This window comes from Heloderma suspectum, chromosome 3, assembly GCF_057233095.1.
Source record: "Heloderma suspectum isolate Gila_16-S chromosome 3, 16-S_ref, whole genome shotgun sequence".
NCBI lineage: Eukaryota > Metazoa > Chordata > Lepidosauria > Squamata > Helodermatidae > Heloderma > Heloderma suspectum.
Genome location: NC_139460.1, coordinates 222,320,564 through 222,344,516, shown reverse-complemented (window position 1 = coordinate 222,344,516; position 23,953 = coordinate 222,320,564). Strand labels below are relative to the sequence as shown.

At 44.0% G+C, this 23,953-nt stretch overlaps 1 protein-coding gene across 6 annotated transcripts in view; it reads left to right on the top strand.

Annotated features, from left to right (window-relative positions):
• Window positions 1-22,268, top strand: part of RNLS (renalase, FAD dependent amine oxidase) — a 158,416-nt gene extending 136,148 nt beyond the window's left edge. For 2 of the 6 annotated variants that reach the window (XM_084845749.1, XM_084845747.1), the window contains exons 7-8: window positions 19,814-19,849; window positions 20,228-22,268. In XM_084845749.1, coding sequence (XP_084701875.1) covers window positions 19,814-19,849; window positions 20,228-20,248 — 57 coding nt within the window. In that variant the 3' untranslated portion in view covers window positions 20,249-22,268. Of the gene's footprint in view, window positions 1-13,828; window positions 18,507-19,813; window positions 19,850-20,227 lie in introns of those variants that run through there. The other 4 variants (XM_084845746.1, XM_084845745.1, XM_084845744.1 and 1 more) reach the window with 3 other exon arrangements.
• The last annotated feature ends 1,685 nt before the right edge of the window (window positions 22,269-23,953 follow it).

Below are 23,953 nucleotides of genomic sequence, written 5' to 3'. Positions count from 1 at the left end.
ACACTTGGTTATACGGTAGATGTGGCCAATTCATAAGAAGCTTATATGTCCATCCTAGATCTCTCAGGTTTGAAATTAAGTGGATGCAAATGTAGGCTGTGTTCTCAGAAGGGAAGCTCCATGCAAGAACTGGCTACACTTAAGTACCATACAGTGGTGCTCACTAATTACCTTACAGCCATCTTTGCTTTGAAATTCCAATCAACTATTGACACAGCAACACAAAGAAAAATTAAGAATGGAAAGGGTCCTCTCCCCCAGAGCCTTTCAAGCGGGATGTGTCCTTTTTTGTTAATTCAGTACAGCTATTATGTCCTTCATATGGGACAAATACAATCCCAGGATTAAAATGCAGACGTTACAAGTATCCATGGAAGACATGAGAGTAGTCCTCCCAAACCTCTATTGCTTCACGGCACAGTTGCAGTGCTCCAACCCATGGTTTAATTATGGTAAGACAACATTAGCATCAGCAGTCAAGGCCTCCAAAGCCAGAAACTCTTTCGACAGTCATGTTGTGTTGTTGCAGGGGAACAGTACAGTTTAAGCGATATAGCTGTATAATACCTATCTATAACTAGCATCTCAGCGGCATCTTTAAAATAATATATTGCAGGAGCCCACATTGTGAAAACATGGAGGTAATACCAATTAAAAACAGACCTGCCTCCCATTCCCCAGAGCAAAGGGTCAAGAGGAACAATTGGGTGGTCTCTGTTGCTGTATCTGAGGGGCATCTCTGCCACAGTGGATGCATAACCAAAACCATTGGAAAGTAGAGCACTGTCAGTTTATAATAATCATATATGCCCATGCAGAATTTCCTGTGTCTCTGTGTGTGTGCATGCAAACATACATGCACACGTGCATTAACGTGCAGAGGCCAAGCATTTGGGGGGTAGAAAGTGTATACTTACCAGGGCCCAGAGAGCCAGTTAGGGTGGCCAAATACAAAAGAGGACTGGGCTCCTACACCTTTAATAGTTTGCAGAAGAGGGAATTTCAACAGATGTGGCTTGTCATGCTGAAATTCCCTCTTCTAGACCACTATTAGAGGTTCAGGAGCCTGTCATCTTTTTTGCATGTGACCACCCTACCTGCGACCCACTACTGTGAGGGAAAAAATGACTCTAAGTTTAGATCATGCTTGAGGATATTTATGGAAACTTATTTCCCTATATCTGTATACCTCTTGTCCAAATCTTGTGAGATTTCCTGGAGCCAGTCAGAAACAGTGTTAAATAAGAAATATTCTGAATAGCGAGTTGCTGGCCCAGGTCTTCGTCTAGAACAAAAAGAGTGTGCCACTTGTGGAGCTAAACCAGGACTTCTTGTTTGAAAGACCGCAAGAATTATTTGTCTCTATGTGACATACTCTTTCAAGAACTACCAGTCCCAGAATTCTTTGTGCATAGGCAGAAAGGAGGGACACGTGATGGGAGGGCAAAGTACCATAATAATCAGGAACATTTATCCCAGGGCCAGCTGGAGCCAGTGCTTCTGGTAGGATTCATAGGCCCAGAATATATGTGAATAAATGTTTAGCATACTCATACACATGCAAACACACACCATACTGCCATCTCTGGCTATAAATACAAGTCAGGCAGTCAGAAATGTAAAGAGGTTAAACAAAGGGAACTAAAACAAGTTAACGGACACCAGTTAATACTCCAGTAATTCAATGGCAATGAGACCTTTCTGCACTCTGGCTCAGGCAATACACTGGGGAAGAAATGAACAAAAACAAGATGAAAATGATTTCAGTAGGGAGACTATGGCTGTGGAAATTCATGATGAAGAATTGTGGTTTGTATGTTGGAGGGACCCATGTTACAAGTTTGCAGTGCCCCCCCAAAAAAATTATGTTTGGGGCCTGCTAACATGTGCCCATTAGAACAATGTGGCCGAATGAACAGTGGAGCTACAACACCTCTGCCAATTCTCTTCACTTTCATATATTTTCATCTGTCTGTCTATCATCATAATAACAATAGTATTTCTATACTGCCTTTCTGAAGCCAACCAAAGCAGTTTATAAAAATTTCAGAAAATTAAAACCATAATCAAATGCCAACATAGTAAAACATTACAAACAACCTTAAAGAGCCATAATGATGTATCTCTTAATTCTTTAATCAAAAATCGCAAGTCCAGGGGCTCTTTGCCAGGCAATGCCTGTCATCATAGAGCATTATCACTTCCAGTTCAGGCGGTTAATCCACCTCTGCACTTTGCCTAGTGGACTTGAGCCTGCACTTGGCTTAAGACAGAGGCGGAACAGCCAATGTGAGTCCATCTCCCGAACTGTGGCACGGTAATAACAACTGCATCTTTCTATTTTATCATACTAAGTGCTCAAAGCACTTCACTACATACATTAACTGAGTTATCTTTCCAACAGCCCTGCAATACTTCCATTTTTATATATGGGGTGCTGAGATTTGGACAGTCCATTTTCCAACTCTGAGCTCATGGTCTTAATCTGCACGATCTTGGCTCTTGAGTGTAAGAAATGTACGCTGACAGCACAAGGCTTAGTGGCTCAGTCACTCTACCTGAGCTTGGGTTCATCCATTGTTCACCCTCCATTTCCTCCCCACTCCCTATCAGGTGACCCATTTTGGCTTGTACATTCTCATCCCCCTTATTGTCCAGGATCAGGTGAGCTCGTCTGAGAGCACAATCCTACCAAATCAATCCTCAGTAGGTGGAGGGCTTCAGCAGAGGCCAAGAGGCTTGTGGATCCAGCAGACCAACATCCTCTGTCCTGACTGCCCACAATCTTCCCCACACACACACACCCAGTTCCTCCCCTCCCGAGGTCATAGCCAACCTCAGGAGACAGAGCTGCCATGGAGCTTTCCAAGTAGGGATTTCTCTCCCCAAGATTGTAGCTCTGTCTATGACCTTGGAGGGTGGAATCACCAATAACTTATGGCCATAGAATTGCTCTCTAACTAGTTAAATTCTTATCGACATGGTCCCAGTTAAACACAGGAGGCAAATGGTTTATTATCTTGTGGACAATTTTTGTTGTTGTTAGAGACAATGTGATCTTATCAGATTTATTGTTATTACTCAGAATCGTAGATCTCTTACCAAGGGTGAGGCTTGATGCTTTCCTGTTCCTAGTGGCAAACATAACACTAGGGAAATAGAGCAGTAAACCTGACATTTGTAGTTCAGTTGCACTTCTAGACAAATCTTTCATCCAGAAGAGGCAAAACAAAACACAACAACAACAATCCAGGGAAGGTTCAACAATTTCAGCATTCTTTTTCCTAATCTTCCATCTGTTATTTGTTCCCTTCTTATTTGTTTTCCTGTCTTCTACATCAGTATTCTTTGGTCTCATTAACACATGCATGTACCTCTTTAGATGTTCTGAGAAGAGTAGAGGACTGTTTAAACAAAAACAAAAAAAAAGTTCTGGGTACTTTGCTTCATTTCTACCATGTACCAAAATGGCTTTCAGTTATTCAGCTGACTGCTCCAGATTTTGACATTTCAGTGATACTGAAGTTGCTTTCAAAAGACCACTGTTGCACTTTATTTCATCTATTTATTAAACATATTTATATCCCATCTTTTGCACCACCAGATTTCCAAGGCAGCTAACATTAAAACCAAATACAGTGATTAGAAACGTAAAAATGAAATAAGTAGCAGAACAACAACAAAAAAGCCCAGTACCACAGCCAGAAATAAAAAGTCCCTTCTACACTCAGAGGTCTTAAAAGTCTTTCAAAACAACATGATGTTTCCCTGAGAAGGAGTTCCAAAGCCTCAAAGCCACCATAGAAAAGGTGAAATCCTAGGTAATTTTCTGCCATATGTCAAGTTAAGCAAGGCCTTCAAAGAATATCTTAAAGAACAGGTAGGTTTATATGAGATAAGGCAGTCCTTTAAGTATCCTGGGCTCAGACCATTTAGGGCTTCAAAAGTTAATGTCAGCACTCAAAATTGGGGCCAGGAATGAACTGGGAGCCAGTAGAGCTGTAACAGAATTGACATAGGTTAACAGTCTGGCAGAAACATTTTGTGCTAGTTGGGGGGTTCCACCCTTAAAGGCAGTCTAGAAATAATTTCGATAGTTGTTTTTCTCAAGAACACTTCAAAGCATCCCCAAGTAAAGCAGGTAATTTTGTCTGGATGTGGATGGATGATCATGATGCTGATAGCGTTTAGGCCATAGAGGAAGAAGACCAGCAGTAGCTACTTTGGAAGGATAAGCAGAAGGATAGATAATGATAGGAGAGAATGCATAATAGATAATGGTACTGTATCTCCCCTGCTTCATTTAGGATTTTTACCGGGGGGGGGGGGGTGCGCCAGACAATGTCGGCGTCATCCACATGTAACCCTCCCGTGTTTTCCCACCACTTCTTATGTCTTACTGTGGAAAATCCATTAAGAGAGAAAAGGCAGAATAGCTGTGCAATGCCTTCTGATTTTTAGCAATAGAACTCCTCCATCTAGAACAGATATGGGGAACCTCAGATCTAGGGGCCAAATCACTCTCTCCTGAGATCCCTGTCCAACCTCCTGGGGTTCCTCAGATGGCTTTGCCTCCTATCCCAGCCTCATCTCTTTCCTCCATCCATTGATTGTTTTGTGTTTTCCCAGCTATTGTGCAGTGGGGAATGTCTCTCCTGATGCTAAGTTGCTGGCACTAAGAGCTTGAAGCTACCACATGCTGGTATTTCTTTGTATTTCTGCCCTCACCACCACTGCAAGGCACCCCCCTCCCCCAAGAGCTTTTCCAAAACTGAATTCAGCCCTTGGGCTCAAAGAGGTTCCCCACCCTTGATCTAGAAGCACTCTAGTTCTCTGCTGCTCCAGAGGGCAGGACTAGATGCACTGGGCTTAAGTTACAGGAGTTGATCGTTAGGAGAAACTTCTTAAAGGCAGTGGAGCCAATTGCCCAGAGAACTGGTGGATCTCCCTCACCGGAGGTCTTCAGGCAGAGGCTGGACAGCCATCTGTTGGGGATGCTCTCGCTCTGGGCTTCCTGCCTGGAGCAGGGCGGTGTAGATGGCCGACAAGGCCCTCTTCAACTCCATGATTCTGTTCTTTCTTTTCCTTTTCCCCTCCCTTCTATTCATTCTCAAACCCTCCATTTTGATATGGCTGCCATTTCACCAGAGCATGCCCTGCCCTCCTTTCCATGACTGTGGCTGGAAGAGCTGGTCCCAGAAGTGCGCGCTCAGATTCCTCCTGCACTCCCATCATCTGCAGACAGACTGCTCCTAGGCATTGCCACAGATGCCATGCCTCTCTGCATGTCCCTTGAGCAGCTGCAGCTTTAAAAACCACACTCTGGCACAGCATTATAGTTGGGGGAAGAGGCTTCCCTCCCCAATCCCCAGCAACCATTTACTCCCCACCCCACCACCAACTTCAAAATAGGGGCTTGAAACAGGCAGGCAGGCTTATGGATCCATAACAATAGCCGTGGTGGCAGATGTCACTGTAATACTCTGCACGATTCATCTGCTGTACTCTGTGTCCTCCAGAGAGGCTGCTTTTCATATGGGTTTATTTGCTAAAGATGGAATCACGCAGGCTACTGCGGCTGTCAAGTCTCGAACTGTTTCCTAAAAGCATCTCCCTCCCATTATTAAAGAAAGCTCAATCGGCCACATCTGGCTTGCAGTGACTGGAGACAGTCATTCCTTCTTTCTTCGGAGCCACTGGGCCTATTAAAGGGTAAAGGATGCTGATGCGCAGGGAAAAGAAAACTTTGCTGGGTTACTAAACAATCGGTTCTCAGTTTGGGATCCTTAACCACAATGGTAGAATGCATGGGGGCATGCAGAGTGACTGAAGGGGGAAAAGATCCAAGTGTTCATTGTTATGGCTTCGTTTCGTCACATCACTCCCATGCCCCCAGCTTTGTTTTCATGCCCGACCTTCCCCTTTTCCTCCGTGTGTGTGTGTGTGTGTATTAGCTCAGCTATTCTCTCTTATGGGTCAGCTGGGGATTTTCAGGGCCCTTTTTTTCCTCTATGAGGAATGCGTTTAGCTTTTGTTTTGCATAATTTTGCCTAAAGTTAAATTTTTAAAAGATCCAGCCGCACTGTACTTCACATAGCATTTAAAGTATGCACATGGAACAGCAGGAGGAAGAGAAGTTCAGCCATCTCTCACTAATGTTATGGTCTCCATTTCAGTCAAATATATCATGTTCAGACACCAAAGGAAAGAAAGTTTGCAGAGGCTGCAAATTTATCCAATAGGAGGAGAAATTCTCCAACAGTTTCTCACTGATGGGGCTCACTACTGGCAGGGGTTGTAGCACAGCTTCTTTCTTTTCTCCCAAGGGTTGTTGGTTTATTGCACTGTTTCTGTAGGTGGCAACAGCATCAGCTGTGGCGAGGCTTCCACTTTCTTGAGGCAGAATTTTGAATTTCTTTTGTTGGATTTTTGAGCTTAACTAATCACTGCGAGGTAGCCGAGGATGCTGTGTGTGTTTTCTGTCTCTGTTACACATCATTCCATTGCTCTGCAGCCTCCCCGGCCACCTGCACTTTCTGAACTGAAAAAGGCCAGTGGGAAGAATTGCCTCACGATGTCTTCCTCATGATGGCTTTAACTGAAGTGCGAGGAGGCTTTCGAAAGCAATTTCTATCAAATTGAATGAGAATGGTCGAAAAAAATGTGGCATAAATTTTTGGCACAGCCCTAACCTTGGCCATGTATAGGGATAGCTGAACTCACCCCTGCCCATGCTGGGCGCCGGACCCCTGCTGGGCACCCAACCCATGTTCAGCAAGACAATGGGCTGTCCACGGACACTGCTTTGCCAAACCTCCATTTTGCGGATAATGGCAGCTCATCCCTTTATGTAAAGGGCTCTTTTGTGTAAGTGGCGGCCGTAAATAGGCCCGTTTAGGCAAAATGACAGGCCTGAATGGTCCATTTAGACTATTTACAACTGTAATTTTGCATAAATGGGCCTATTTACGGCCACCATTTGCGCAAAAGTGCCCTTTTTCATAAAAGGACAAGCCGCCATTTTCTGTAAAATGGTGGCGCAGCGGGGATCACCGCACTTGCCCAACTTGGCATGTGCCGAGTTGGGCAAGTGCAGGGGGTCATGGACTGGCATCCAGCAGGCCAAGCCAGTGAGAAATCACTGAACCTTGAGCCCCAACCAGGCATCCACAACATCCCTAGCTATGTAGAAACAGCTTGGCTCTCAGTTCATTTCCAGGCTCAATTCAAAATGCTTACCTTTTGAAAGCCCTACATCCAGGTATGGGGAACCTCTGGCCCTCCAGATGTGGTTAGACTACAAGTTCCATCATTCCCAACCACTGGCCATGCTGGCTGGGCTTGAGGAGAGTTTGAATCCAATAACATCTGGATGGCACCAGGTTCCCCACCCCTGCCCTATATATTCATTACTTTTTTTAAAACCACCCAGTAATATCAGTCCTCTGGGTGGTGTGAAATTGAAAACATACAAACACAAACAGCAATAAAACAAGTCAAATAAAACAAGTCAGATAAAAACCAAGATAAATCACCAACAGCACATAATAATACTAGAAATAAAACTGCTCTCCCCAGAGAGACCCATCTGGTGCCCAAATTGATGTCATTTCAGCACCAGATTAAGACATTTTTTGTTTTCCCAGGTATTTTAATTTTTCTACCTTGATAAGCAGTTGGAAGGAATGCTGTGTCCCCAAGAGCTTTCATCTGCTGGATCGGCAGCTATGCTTAGTCTTACTGTGTTTTTATTTTGTATTGTGTTATATTTTTGTATTGTATAGTTTAACTTTTATCTTACTTGTAAGCTACCCTAGGAATATGGCAAGGTGCAGGATATAAATGATGTAAATAAATAAAGCATGAGCATTTACCGCCTTAACAGCAGATTCGCACACATCTTGAGTATGCATCGGCAAGCAATTGTCTTTGATCTGCATGAGGGAAACTTCCAACAAACAGTTACAGAACCAGTCAGAAATACCATGCCATCAAACTGCTTTTTGGTATTTTATATATTTATTATTACATTTATATCCTGCTTGGTTTCCTCTTGCAAGGTACCCAAGGCAACTTACATGGTCCTTCTCCTCTCCATTTTATACTCACAACAACCCTGTCAAATAGGTTAGGCTGAGAGTCAGTGACTGGCCCAAAGCCATCCAGTGAGCTTCATGGCTGAGTGGGGTCAAGAACCTGGATCGCCTGAGTCCCAGTCCAGAACTCTAACCACTATACCACACTGGCTATTTAACCACTTTCACACAATATTGTGACATTTCTGGCACTTTACATACAATCACACCTCTGCCATCGTCTTTACACCCCCTTTAGACACGGTGAGGGTAGGTACTGGCTTTATAGATGATACGCATAAAGGAAAATGAACAGGTAAGCCTGATCCCCATTACTTGATATGCAACACTTCTCTTTGTGGTCTTGCCAGAAGATGTAAATTTCAGGCAATATTACAACTATATGTTTGATTCATTAAACAGTAGACAGAGCTATAAGAAAAGGGGCAAGGAAAGCTTGCCTGGCAGTGTTTGTAAAAATTAGCGTCACAGTGAAAAACGTGACAATAGAGTAGGGATGTATGAAAGTGACTTACCTGTTTGTGGATTATGTTTATGGGGGGGGGAGGCGTTCCATCCCTCCCCCCGGAATCCTCGCCGGTGGGGGAGGCGTTCCGTTCCTCCCCCCGGAATCCTCGAACGGCCGGCTGTGCTCTGCGGCAGCTCCGCAGAGCAGCCAGCCAGGCCAGAGCTATCCGCAGCTGGATTTCTGGCCGTGGAGGGCTCTGGGTAAAAAAACCAAAATCCACGTACGCAAATGGCGGCAGCTACGGCCGCCGCCATTTGCGTTCCTTCTTTTTGGCCGTCTTAATCTACGTAAATATTTACGTAGACTATGACGGCAAAAATAAAGGGGAACGCAAATAGCGTAGCGGGCACTATTTGCGTCCCTTTTTCATTCACCGTTTTAGCCTACGTAAATACGTAGGCTAAAACGGTGAATCAAAAGGGAACACAAATAGCGCCTGCTACGCTATTTGCGTTCCCCTTTATTTTTGCCATCATAGTCTATGTAAATATTTACATAGATTAAGACGGCCAAAAAGAAGGAACGCAAATGGCGGCCAAAAAGACGGCCAAAAAGAAGGAACGCAAATGGAAGACTAGCAGCCGCCGGAGCCCGGAAGATCCGCCACAGGTAAGTCTCATCCCAGGGGGGATCCGTGGGGGGGCAGGGGGGGCAGGCCGTTCCGCCACGGAGTTTGGAGGCCCAAATGCACTGGCATTCAGCCTCACCGAGATCCGTGGCAGAATTCTCTGACATCCCTACAATAGAGAGCACAAATATTAGAGCTTATTCTGCCATGTTTATTGTTTTGTCCTCACATGCAACTATTAACAGCACCCATGATTCTTTGCCCCGTTAGTCTCTACCCTCAGTTATACTTGACATTTTCAGCATGCTGTCAGAAAAGCCACATCTTCACACATTTTGTCCATTTTTGTGCTACAGCAGCTGGTATTCTTTGTTAACAACTGCCTTCTAAGTAAAAGTTTTTCAGAAGTTCGTGTTGCAGTGTTTAGCGATAAACAAGCATAAAATAAAGCAATACATTAATAAAAGAAAAATGGTTAACAAGAGATGTCTCCATCATGAGGCTGAGCATTACATTCCCATGAATGTTCATAAGCTGTTAACCCATGTTTTTTCTGTTTGTTTTAAAATCCCTATAAAAGGAACAGGAGTGATGTTGGGTCTGCATTAACAGATTCTTTATCAGGAAGCTGAATTCAGTTTAGAGCTGAAAACGGTTAGATTTTAAAAGTAATAGGCATATTGTATATGTTATCACTGGCATTGTTATACAAGGCTAATGACATATAATCCCATAAAAATTACATAAAACAAAAGACTGTGAGATGCAAATATCTCTGTAGATAAGCCGGGGGGGGGGGTGCTTTTATGCCTATGCATCTTTGCTCGTTGGGAGGAGAAGGTACCTGGCTGTGTTCAGATAATTTATTTTATTTTAGTTTTATATTTGCAGTCCACCCTGTCAAGAATTTTGTTCTGGCTCTGTGCTTTAAGTGAAGAACTCCATTTTCTTTTTGTGCTGTAACTGTGTGACCACTCTTTTGGCTAAGTTGAAATGGCCTGTAGTGATGTAACCACCTGTGTCTGTGAGTCTTGTTATTTCAAGATAGCTCCAGCCTTCAAGGCCAGAGTAGAATCAGTTAATTGGGACCGAATGATCTCAACTGCATTCCTGAGGGAACATGTCTCCCTCCCTTACAGGATTTGGGAAGCTACAGTAGTCGACTTGTGATTGGTCCCTTGAAATCTTTGAGTTGTCGGGTCTGAGCATAAAAGGGGGAGGCTTGGAGCTGCCAATTTGTCTTGCCTATCTGTGCCAACATGCTTTCGGGCTTGTGAGTTCTTGGATCCTGGATTGGGCTCTGTCTATTGGAACACCTGCTTAGGTAACATATGGGATAGGCTTAGGTATTGCTTTGTTATTTTTGCCTGGAGCATTGTTCCAAAGGGTTTCTCTGATTCTTGTATACCTTTTATCCCTTTCCCTTTTCCCTATATAAATACACTTCATCTATACCTCTAGAGCTGTGTGTGCTTTCTTCCAGGCAAACCTCAGTATTAAACTCAGAGCCTTCTGCTTGGGCTCATTGCTGCTGTGTAAAATTTCAGTTTGGGGACTTGAAATAGAGGGTGCTGGTTTGGACCCTTATTTCTGCTCCCTAAGTGTGTCCTGGAAGATCTGAGACTCCTCTGGCTCAGGCTGAGGTGGATGTAAGGGGTGGTGGTGGTCTACCTGGGTAATTCTGCCTACACTGCAGGGAGTATCGGCAACCTCTTCTCCCTTCACTCACCCTATAACAAAAAGTTCTCAGGGCAGCTTAGAGAATAAAACCTGTGGCCTAGGAGAAGCTGATGTAGTGTAGTGACTGAGAGACTAACAACCAAACTACATATGATGCTAAATGGGTCAATGAAAGTTGTGTGTATTTTTAGGTGTGTGTTTCTTTAAATCTAAATAGCAGCCAGGATGAGGGGAGTAGGACCACAGCGTGCAGCAGGTCTGACCTTTTCCTCTCACGGAGCCAAAATTAAACCCCGCAAAGCTGCTATTTGCTCCAGGAAGGAAGCTCGCATTGATGCCAATGCAAGTTTCGCCTCCCAGGGCAAATCACAGCATTTTCTTCCAGACCCACACACCATGGTCCTGATCTTGACCACCCCCTGCAGCTGCTAATTGATGTTTTAGAAAACATACTTACGATTTCCAGTAATGCATTTGTCATTAGATGTAGCTTGGCCCTGAGATAAAAATCAGGAAGCCTCCATTTCATATCTTGCCCCTGCCACAGCAACAGTAAGGCTGCAAGCCTGTACCTACCTCTCTAGGGGTAAGCCCCACTGAACTCTACTGGACCTAATTCAGAGTAGACGTGTATAAGATTGTGGTATACATGATTTTAAGCAAGTCTCTTTCTCTCAGCCCCATCCCCCAATCTGTAAAATGGGGAATAATAATATTCAGCCAGTTTCACTGCAACTGTCATGGGGTTGTTATAAAGTTTACAGAAAACGAATGCTTTGAACACTCAAAGATGCTACACAAATTCTAAGTCTGGTTATTATGACTTTTGCCTAGGAGAAAGCTCCTAGGTGCCTTGTAGTGAATGGGTAGTGAACAGAGACATGAGGAAAAAGCAGACAGCTTAGGAAAAGAGGTGTGGAAGAAGTAATGGCTAAGAGATGGGAAGCAAATGACAAGAACAGTTGGCAAGGATAAGCAAGGAGGGGAAGGGATGGAAGTAGGGATGAACAAATACATTAGTTTTGCTTTCTCCCTCAGTCAAGTTTTTCTTAATCTCAAATTCTTTCCACCCCCTTCATGAAGAAATTTGAAAAATGTGGTAACTTATCAAAATATGAACCAACCTAAATGCTCACCCATCCCTAGGTGGAAGAGGCAGATGAGATCAGTTGAGCAGGAAAAGGAGGGAAGTGAGAAGCAGGGGGAGGCTAAGAGTGCAGGATAAGGAAAGCTGAGACCAAGGGAAAGGAAGATGGGGCTGGCATTTGCCCACCCACTCACCTGTAGTCCATTTTTCTAGCCACATTTTCATACATATTCCCACGATTTGGTGGGCATATCCGTAGTTCAAGGTAAAGTACCTCCATGTCACTTCTTCCGTCTGAGTCAAAGGTTTCGATAAGTGATGGTTGCTGTTTTGCCCTGTTGACATTAATCTGTCCTTTTAAAAAGCCTAGACAAATTCCATATCTATAAACATATAAACAGTTATTTCCATTTGCATCAGCAGTAACTGCAGTCCGTGTTCCTTTTTATTTATATTGTACTTCCCTTCTGTAAACAGGTCTACTGATGCTAAAAGGAATCTATTCCCTTCCTCTCCCAACAAAATTGAGTCAGGGAATAATGTGGAGAGCCTCTTTTGCTTGGAAAAACACAATGCCATTTTTCACTGTTCAGAGAATTCTTCTATCATAACTTATATTGTATATACTTTATCACAGGCCGGATGTACATTTATATTTTAAGTGTGCTGGATTACATCCATTGTTTCTGTGTTTTGTACATATGCACTTTCCCCACTTGGGGTTGTAAGAAGCTCTTTAGTTCTATTCTTTTTTTTTCTTTTTTAAAAGTATACTGGTGTATACAAACCTGTGTACACCAGTATCATGGCTTATGGGGAGTGGGAAACTGAGACAGCTCTCTGGAGCTGCAAAGATGCAATAATTGTACTAGATTAGAAACAACTTCCCCCCTACCTCTCCATGCTCTGCTTTCAAAAATTACTTGGAAATGGAATAGGTAGTAATGTGCAACATAAGCATTAAAATGTGCTACAATGGCCATGGCAAAGGAATTTCTGAGATATTTGTCCAAACCAAAATGAGTAGCATTGAAAATTAAACAGGTACCACTTTACTACATACTAAGAAACCTGTAAGCAGAGCTTTAATTGGTATAAGACAAGGGTATGGACCATGCAAACAATTTTTTCAAGTATAAATCTATTTGTTTGTTTGTTTGTTTATTTATTTGTGTAGTACATGCATATGTCACCTTTGTTTCATCATGGAACTCAAGGCAGTTTATGTGAGTCTCCTAGGAGGTCTCCCCTCTAGGCACTGACCAGACCCAGACATGCTTAGCTTCAACAGCGTACTGAAATTAGTGGGTACAAATTAGTGATAGGCAAACTGCCCTGTTCAGGCTTACCCACCTGCCTCGCTACTCCAGCGCCAAGTACCACACTGTGGAAAATACCTTTCTGAGTGTGCCTGGCTCACAGCTGCTGCACTACCAGAATGGGGAGGGAAGAGCAAGAGAGCTCTGTCCATTCCACCACCAGAGTAGTGAGGAAGATTAGTGGAAGTATGGGTTTGGAGAGAATTTGGAGACAGAAAGGGAGTTGCTGTTCATATTTGATTAGAGACAAGTGTTAGGACTTGCGAAGAGTCGTATTTTCAGGGTAGGACGTATGAAATTCAGCCACATCAGTAGTTCAGATATAGTTTAGACGAATGGCTTTCATGAATGTCATAGAGATTTCAGTTCCTTTTTCCTCCTCATGTCATAAAGTACATTACTGAATCATGGCAGAGCATTAAATGTTTGTTGTGATAGATGCCAATTATTATTAAAATAAAGGGACTTTCTTCCAATGAACGCACCTTTCCTTGAGATACAAATTACTCATATGTCATGCAGTATCATCAATAGTTACTTTTTCTTATTCCCACACGTTTTCTATTACAGGTTACCAGAGCTTTCCCAGGAAGTCCAGGACAAATAATGCTTCATACTAAACCTTTCCTTGTCTGTGGAGGTGATGGATTTATTCACTCCAACTTTGATGGGTGCATAGAATCAGCCATGAGTATTGTGGAGGCTTTAAAGTCCAGTTTGTAGGATTGTCATTATTTGTCGTCATCCCCCCGCCACCAATATCAGTTTATTTTTTTTATGAATTATACATTGATATAATAAAACTCGGTATAGTTAACCTACTTGTCCTCTATTTAAAGGAAATAAATCATGAGAAGTCTTCAAACGTTTCACAGATTTATTGCAGTAGTGGAGAATGTTTCTTACTCATTTGTTCTGCCTTGAGGACACGAACTCTGCTAACGTTTCCAGCTTCACAGGGTGTCAGAATTACATAAAGAATGGCTGTATGCCTTCCATCTTATTGACACCCACAATTGGAATTGGATTTTCTGGGTGAAAATTTGACACCCAGAATTGGAGAAGGGAGAAGAAAATTTAGACTACCCCCCTAATTCTTATAGGACCCAACCACCAAAGAATAGTGGAAGAGCCATGCTGGCACAGCTTTCCCATCTGTATCAAACCTAAGAACACCTGAGACAGGTTTTTTTCTGGACTAAAACTAGAGGGATTCTTCACTCCTGCACTCAACTCTGTGTGTGTGTGTGTGTGTGTGTGTGTGTGTGTATATACATACACACACATACATACATACACACGTGTAAAATCTCCCAGGAAAATGGGCAAACAGCCTTCTTACAATTGCAGGGTAGCCCAGTTAATATTGTCTGTTGATCCACAACTCTCAGGTGGATCCACAGTTGGCTACAGAATCGGACTCAAAGAGTGCTTATCAATGGGACCTTCTCAAACTGGGGAGAGGTAACGAGTGGGGTACCACAGGGCTCAGTCCTGGGCCCAGTGCTCTTCAACATTTTTATTAATGACTTGGATGAAGAGGAGCAGGGAATGCTTATCAAATTTGCAGATGACACAGACTTGAGTGGGATAGCTAATACCCTGGAAGACAGAAACAAAATTCAAAGTGATCTTGATAAGCTGGAGCACTGGGCTGAAAACAACAGAATGAAATGTAATAGGGATAAATGCCAAGTTCTGCACCTAGGGAAAAGAAACCAAATGTACAGTTACAAGATACTTGGCTCAACAATGCTACAAGCAAGAGGGATCATGGACTTGTTGTAGATCACAAGCTGAATATGAGCCAACAATGTGATGTGGCTGCAAAAAAGGCAAATGCTACTTTGGGCTGCATTAATAGAACTATAGCTTCCAAATCCTGGGAAGTACTAGTTCCCCTGTACTCAGCATTGGTTAGGACTCGTCTTGAGTATTGTGTCCAGTTCTGGGCGCCACTCTTTAAGAAGGATGCAGACAAACTGGAGAGGGTTCAGAGGAGGGCAACGGAGATGATCAGGGTACTGGAAACAAAGCTCTAGGAGGAGAGAGGCTGCTTCATCCTTGAGAAGAGAAGACTGAGGGGAGATATGATAGCGCTCTTCAAGTACTTGAAAGGCTGTCACAGAGAAGAAGACCAGAATCTCTTCACGATCATCCCAGAGTGCAGGACACGGAATAATGGGCTCAAGTTACAGGAAGCCAGATTCCGGCTGAACATCAGGAAAAATTTCCTTACTCATAGAGCAATATGACAATGGAACCAAGTACCTAGGGAGGTGGTGGGCTCTCCCACAATGGAAGCATTCAAGATGAAGCTGGACAGCCATCTGTCAGGGATGCTCTGACTTGGATTCTTGCATTGAGCAGGGGGTTGGACTTGATGGTCTTATATGCCCCTTCCAACCCTACTATTCTATGATTCTATGGTCTCCTCTCATCCCACCCACTTCTTTTCCTGTTCGGGGGTGGGATCTGTGTTTTCTGTACAGTTGAGATGTTTCTGAGATGGCCCTGAACACGGGCAGCATTAAGGAATCCCAGTGTATCCTTACTCCCCCTTGGACAGATAATGCTGTACAAAAAGAGGAGAGATCAGTGAAGCACAAAGACTCCCCACTTCGACGGCACAGAGTAGCGTATGCCGCTTACGTAGCGGCTTGATTTTCAGTGTGATCTTAACCCCCTTCCACAGCAGAGTACTAGTCCCTGGAATAGAGTCTGAGAATCACTGAATTAGATGATGATAATAATGTGTCCTGTAACAATTAACGGTTCGTGTTTTTCCAGCCATTACATTGATTTATTTTCTATTATTCCTTGTCATACAGAAGTGGTGTCTCCAAACTCTCTTCCAGCCCACACATCTAATAATCTTCCTTGCTACTCTGGTGGTAGAATGGAAGGAGCTCTCTTGCTGTTCCCTCCCCATTCTGGTACACAGCGTGGTGAGGCAGCTGTGAGCCAGGCACACTTGGAAAGGTATTTTCCACAGTATGGCACTTGGCACTGGAGTAGCAAGCCAGGTGGGTGGGTGGGTGAGCCTGAACAGGGCAGTTTGCCTATCACTCATTTGTACCCACCAATTTCAGCAGGATCTGAGGGTACATTGTTAAAGCTAAACATGTCTGGATCCAGTCAGTGCCTAGAGGGGAGACCTCCTAGGCACTGACTCGGAGGTCTCCTAGGAGACTCACATACACTGCCTTGAGTTCCATGATGAAACAAAGGTCATATATACATGCACAATACATCACTAAAGACTAATAGAGATTTAGGTTGCAATCCTTTGCCCACTTATCTGGGAGTCTGCTATCTTGAACTCAATGGGGCTTAACTTCTGAGTAGACATATATAAGATTGCAACCTCTATTTCCTTTCTGACAATACTAAAGAATGTATTGCTATCTATTCTGGCCGAAAAGTAAATGAATCTGAACAACCACAGCCATTCAGTGTAGACCAGGGGTCCCCAACCGTTTTGGGCCAATGGACACATTTGGAATTTTGAGAAAGTGTCACAGGTGCTTTCGCAAAATGGCTGCTGGGGGGGGTCTCATTTGCAAAATGGCTGCCATGGTAGGCATAGCCAGTCAGATGGCAAACTGATGAGGCTAAAAGAAAAGTCACTTGCCCAAGAATAATGAGTACAGAGCAGAAGTGGAGTCTGAGCTCCAAAACATCATGCCACTCTCTCGTGCCCACAGTTTTCTGCTCCAATGCTGATTTCACAGAAGGCAAATTAATGAAGGTCAGACAGAAGTAACTTGGTCAAGAAACTGAATACATGGCAGAAATTGGATCTGAGCCCCAAATGGCAAATCACATATTTGCTCCAATAAAACACAACAAAATACTCATTTCTCAGAAGGCAAACTGGCAATTAGGGATGGTGCGGGCACCAATTTCAGTGTCCAAATCTGTTGGACCACCAGCACCCGTGCCCCCCGAGCTGTACCCACTGAGCCCTCCCCCGGACCGCCGGTCCCCAGACCACCCTCCCACGTTTGGTAAGCACCCCGCAACTCAGCCAGACCCATCCACTTCTGTCCCAATTGCCATGTTTTTAAAAAACATGGCAATCAGCAGCCCATGCCCATAGATATACGCAAAATAGCACTGTGAGTATATGGGTGATGCACAGCGCTTTTTGCATATAAGTTATGTGGGCACAGAGGCAGACGGGCTCAGGTAAGTTGCGGGCTGCTTACCAACATCAGGGGAGGGCTTAAGTGCAGCCCGGTGGGCTGGCGAGCGGGGGCAGGGGCTGGGCAAGCGCCCAGAGAACCCAGACCAGGGGGTGCCTGTCCATCCCTACTGGCAATGCTCAGAGAAATACACACAGGCAATGTGCCCACCTACACCACACTGCCACAGCATAACAAAAAACCTAGGCAAAATACACCAACCAACCCTCCCTCTCACCCCACCCGGCAAAAACAGACTCAAAAAGTCAAAACACACACCACAGCAACAACAACAAAAGAGGCAAAACAGTCCCACAGACATGACCCAGGCAAGCACACACACAAACCAAGCCAAAACACCACACCAAAACAAACCTAACATGCACTCACATCCCGAAAAGATAAAATACACGCAGTACAGGAAAAGTACTACACCTTGCTCTCCACCCCAGCACACACTAGCCTTCACCCCTGGATGGTCCCAACCAATCCCAGCTTACTTTTTCCTGGGCAGTTGAGCACACTTGAGAATGAAGCATTGGGCTACAGCCAGCCGCCATATTTATTTTCTAAGAATAATGGGCCAAGAGGCATTCTTGGAAATAAAGATAGCCTGGAAGCTAATCCTTTGCAGCATGTATGTGTGAAGGCTTGAGGCCTACAGAGGCAAGGAAAAGAAAAAGGCCAGGCCTAAAGGCCTGGAGTTTTTTGGGGGAAGGGGTATGCCTGGGAGGAGGAGTTTCATTTCCCTGGTTAAGTTTTAGTTTCATTTCCCCAGTTAGGTTTCATTTCTTCAAATTTGAAGCAGTACTTTCAGTTTTGAGGGAAGAAGGTATATAAAGAGAGCAAGACAGCCATTAAGAGCAGAGTCAGAAAGAGCAGAGCCTGAAGGGGGAACAGGAAGAAGCAGCCTAGAGAAGTCTAAGTACAGCTAGGGTAAAGGCACTTGTGTTGTGCGACTTTTATTTTCTCTTAATGCCTTTAGTATCACTCAGTTCTATTGTGTAAATACCTTTAGCTGTGATTTGTTTGCTTTAATTTACCAGTAAACTGTTGTAGTTAAACCCTGTATCTGGTGTGTCAATCACTCCACATCTACAGCCTAAACTCCACATTGTTGGAAAGGGGAAGGTAAAAAAAAGAAGGTGGGGCTTCTACAGAGGCAAAAGATCCTTAAGGAGTTGCTCAGGGGGTCCAGGTCATAAGGGAAACCCTGGCATAAGGGGCACCCATGCCTCCAAGTTACATTTAAAATAAATGTATAAAAGGTATTTAAAAATCAGGAGTGGGGGGCTGGTGTACAGCAAGGGAGGGGGCATGGGTGCCACATTGGGCATCTCAGTGCTAGAGTTTAACTTGAGAACTTGCTTTCATTGTCAGGATTCACCCTGGATCACTATGAAAAAAGGTTTCTCTGAATATATGAAGATGATCACTGGGTAACCACAACCAGCACCAAGAAATCTAGGCTTGAGGAACAGTCTTCTTCAGTGTAATTTCCATTAAGACTGACCACATTTTAGAGATTAACTGGGCCAAGCTGAAAATCCTTTGAACATGTTTGGCTGAATTTGGGATGAGGCAGTGAAATTTGCAACTCCTCCAAAAAAGCCTATTTGTCCGGAGGAGCACAAATTCACCATCAGGATCGGGGGGAGTTCACTGTTTAGTCTGGTGACAGACGTCTTCCTTTTTTTCTGCTGCCAAAGGCTGCAACAGTAACACCAACACTCTTCTTTTAGTGGCTGGGGTGCCATTTTGCTTTCCCTGTAATGACCTGGTTATACATTCCAGAGCATTGTAAGGGAGAAATTGGGGAGGGGGCTTTTTTTTCTCGCACATGCCTTGGAAGGGGAAAAAAGGAAGATTCACACCACTGACACTGACACTAACACCTGATATGATCCTCCTCCCGCCAAAAAAAGAATTTGGAAAATCCCCCACCCACCCCAATTCACCAGCCAAGAATAGGAAGGCAAAATTGGGGACCACTGAGTTCAGCCCAATTAAATGCTGCTATGGTCTTTCCCAGGAACACTAGCATGTGTGTGTCACAGGGAAACCGTAACGTTAGCCCATTTCCACACAAAAAAAACAACTTGAGGAAGTTGACAGAAGTTGGTCATTTAAAAACAAACAAACCCTAAAGCATACGTGTGTGTTCAGCTGAGAAATGGCATTAGTAGCTGCGTGATATAATGCAGGTTGGCTAGTAAGCACAGTCTTTGCTGAAATAAAACTTTACGATGCCTTGTTGGAAAAGCTCAATTAACAAACTGTCAGCCCGCATGTCCTGTTCAGGAGCTGAGGATGACAAATGATCACAAGTGAGCAGTAATTTTTTTTCCACCTTGAATGTTTTCTGCAGGCAGAAAATTACCTTGCCAAAAAAAAGGGAGCGAAGGTATGTATTGTGTCGTTGAGACCAGCATCTACATTATGAACAGAGAAGTGGGCTGGGCTGGGCTGGGCTGGGCTGGGCTGGGCTGGGCTGGGCTGCGGGAGAAGGAACCTCACTGTGAAATGGGAATTAATCTATTATCTGGGTTTACATGGGAATATTATTAGGAATCAACATTAGTCTAGTAGCCAGTCTCCCCTTTCTGTCCTCCTGGAGGCAGATCTGAACAGTCCACTGGAATAGGACATAGCTGGTTCTTTTCAAAATCAAAGGCTCAGTCCCCCACCAATGGATTGCAATGTCTGGCTAAATGAAAATAACTTGCAATTCAGTGCTGTGTTGCGAATGTATTAGACATGTACCCAAATCTTGATTTCTTAGAACAAGCGATCTTCACTGTGATACTTGCCTGGGGCAAAGTCTCACTGAGCAGCTATTCCCTTTTCACGGAACGACTATTGTGAGTGACATCCGCATGCTACATTGTGGTATCTCCAGACTAGAATTAAGATCCAGTCAAGAAGTTGCTTTGTTCGAGTTCAGAAATCCATTACACCACAGGTAGGCTAACTTTCCTGTGTGGCTGTCTGACTGTATTTTGTTTTAATTAGAATCCTGGTCCACCAAGGCCTGTTGAAGTTACAAAAGATCTCTTCACGATAACAGCACGACCAGTCCGTGTCCTAAATATGCTTTCCTGTTAACATGAAAAGTGCCTTAGCAAGGGGCTTTCTATGGTCTGCTTGTCCGGCATTCTTTGCAAGTGGCCTCCCAACAAGCAGGCACCAGATCATCCACTAGAAATTGGCCAGAGGTCTGCTAATGGACAGCAATAGGCCTTCTCTCCATCTGCTTGCTTTACACCAGGACGGGGAAACCTGTGGCCCTCCAAATGTTGGTAGACTACAACTCCCATCATTCCTGTCCATTGGCCATGCTGGCTGGGGCATGAAAGTTGGAGTCTAACAACATTGGGTGGGCTAAAGATCCTTCACCGGTGTATTTTCTGTATGGATTGTACAAAAAAATCCACACATTTGGAATAAGTCGCCATCGGGGGTCTGCCATGTTCCATCATTGCAGGTGTTTTAAGAAGGCCTTGAAAACATATTATTTTAATAATGCTCCAGATATGATAGCTGTTGTTGCTATTTTTGCTGTTGTTGCTGCTGGTTTTTATTGTTGGTTCATATGGCTGTTTTTATTGTGTTTATGTTTTAATCACTTTTAATATCTTAATGATTATGTGTTTTATTGTTGTAAGCAGCCTTGGGAGGGTTTCTGCCCTGAAAGGCGGTCAAGACTAAATAATAATAGTAGTGGTGGTGGTGGTGGTGATGATGATGATGGCAGCACATGAATTGTAACTCTTTAGTTGCAAGAGATACAGGTGGCTTTCCTCTGGATCAGACATCCACTGCAAGGAAATCTAATTTTCCCAGTCCTTGAACTGCAGCTTGCTGGCATTGTTTATTTAATATTGTTGTACAGAATGTGCATGTGTAACCTATTGGGTAGGGTGCATCCAACCACTCATAACAAGAGACACAATTCCCCTCCTGCCAGTTTGCAATACAATTTGAGGTATTTCAGAGGCTTTTGTGTTGTGTTTTATCTGTTGTGCCTGCTGTGTTCCCCACTGGCTGTGGGGAACACAGGCAGCCATGTGAAGGGCCATATTTTAAGAAGGATGCAGACAAGCTGGAGAGGGTTCAGAGGGCAACAAAGATGATCAGGGGACTGGAAACAAAGCCCTATGAGGAGAGACTGAAAGAACTGGGCATGTTTAGCCTTGAGAAGAAAAGACTGAGGGGAGATAGGATAGCGCTCTTCAAGTACTTGAAAGGTTGTCACAGAGAGGAAGGCCAGGATCTCTTCTCCATCATCCCAGAGTGCAGGACACGGAATAATGGGCTCAAGTTAGAGGAAGCCAGATTCCGGCTGAACATCAGGAAAAACTTCCTGACTGTTAGAGCAACACGACAATGGAACCAATTACCTAGGGAGGTAGTGGGCTGTCCCACACTGGAGGCATTCAAGATGAAGCTGGACAGCCATCTGTCAGGGATGCTTTGACCTGGATTTCTGCATTGAGCAGGGGGTTGGACTCGATGGCCTTGCAGGCCCCTTCCAACCCTACTATTCTATGATTCTATGAGGGTCCCTGTATATATACAGACATAGGTGTGGAGAGAGCTTCCAACACCAGTGGGGAATTCTGGGCCAATCAGGATCTTTCTTCATGAGAAGGAGCTCTACACATGTATGCACATCATTCCCCTTCCTGTCCATTTGAACTAGGAGATCCTCCTAGCTTCTATGAAGACAGGGAAACCACCCAGAGAGCTTAGGCTATTGGGCGGTATAGAAATAAATAAATAAATAAATGGGAATTGTTTGAGAAGAGAGTTTAAAATCTCATTAAAAAAAAAGAAAATAGATTAAGACAAAACTCACTGGACTCAGTTTATCCCTCCTTCAATAGGTGGGGTCAAATTCATCCAGATGGTGCTGGGAGAAAAAATCATAACACTTTCATGCAAGTCTTCCGCTATTCCATCTTCCAGCTATTCCTCAGCCATGAGGAGGTTTGAATTGCCATGTGGTATTCCAGCCCCCTCCTTCAAATCTATGTGTTTGTCTTCACAGCTTTTGAAGTCAATTTTATCCCTATTGGAATGGCTGGAAAAAACTGGAAACTGTGCTCATAAGATGCTAGGAATCAAAGAGACCCCACAAAATGCTGTTTAATTTTTTAGTTACTCTTCATGTCTACAGATGCTTAGATCAGAAAGCTGTGTGTGGTTGTAGTTTTTTTCCATTTCTTGGGAGAAAGGAGCATAATAGGTGAAAATACAATATTTTGTCTATTTTCGTAATAGACATGGAGGGCGCAACCCTATGGCTGCTAGACAGCATTCCGAGGTTGGTTCCTGGAAAACTGACCTCCCACCACTTCCGTGCTGCCTTTGAGGCAGCGCAGAACAGCCCCGTCCTCCACACTTGCAAGAGGAGTGCGGAGGGGCCAGAAAGTGGTGTGGCTTGGGGGCGTTCCAGGGTGGGGAGCTTGTAGCTGCCTGTACAACACATCCAATGTGTCGTACAGCAGCCTCCTTCCCCACTCCGTGCTCCTGTGGCTAGACAGCCACAATTGACTGTCTAGCAGAAAAAGCAGGACAGGAGAAGCACAGAGGGAACGATCCCCTCCGCGCTTCTCCTGCCCTGCTTTGGATAGGCAGTAGCCTCTGAGTTCGGAGGCGGCCGCCTATCTAGATAGGATTGCACCCTAAATTTTCTTACTATCACTACAGACTGTATTAGAGATCAGTAGTACCCAACAGGTTTACAAAACTGCTTAACAAACCTGCATTTTAAAGCATATTTTCCCCACAGTTAGAACCTTCCTTGTGCCCCAGGGGGGAAAAAAATTGTTTTTCATCATATCTGTTTGCAAAGTTCATCTTGAGCAACACTTAGTTATTCTCCTTTTGAGGTAATTTTGACCCCTGTTGAGAGGCTCCCTACAATGTTTCATATCATATGAGAATTATATTGGGCATCTTTCATATGATATGAAAGATGGCCAATAAGATCAATGAACGATGCCCAATACATGTCTGCCATCCAAACCCTCAAAGTATGGCATAAAATTCTGGCTGTGTTGCAATGCCAAAATATCATATGTTTATGATGTTGACATGCTTAAGGGGAAGGAAGAAGATGTTCCAGCAAGCTTGAAATCTAGGCCAGACAGTGATTGAGAAAGTATCCCACACATTTACAGGGTTTCAGATGAACTGTAACAGCTGATAACATTTGTGCACTGTACCACAAGCCAGGGAATCGGCTAAGAAAAAAACTGATTCTGGCTGGCCTATTGGAAAACAAACAAGCAAACCAGAAATGTGTTCCTTGCCCATGAACCTAGATGAGTAAACAGCAGCACTGTTGGTTTTCAAAAAGATTTGACACTTGGTTATATAGCAAAGGAAGGAAGGACAGTGATTTCCCTTTCTTGCATACAACTGCAGGAGTCTCATAAAACAAATCCAAGCCTGAGATCATTCTTTCTTATAATAAGACTAAACGTGGTCTGTGGATACCTTT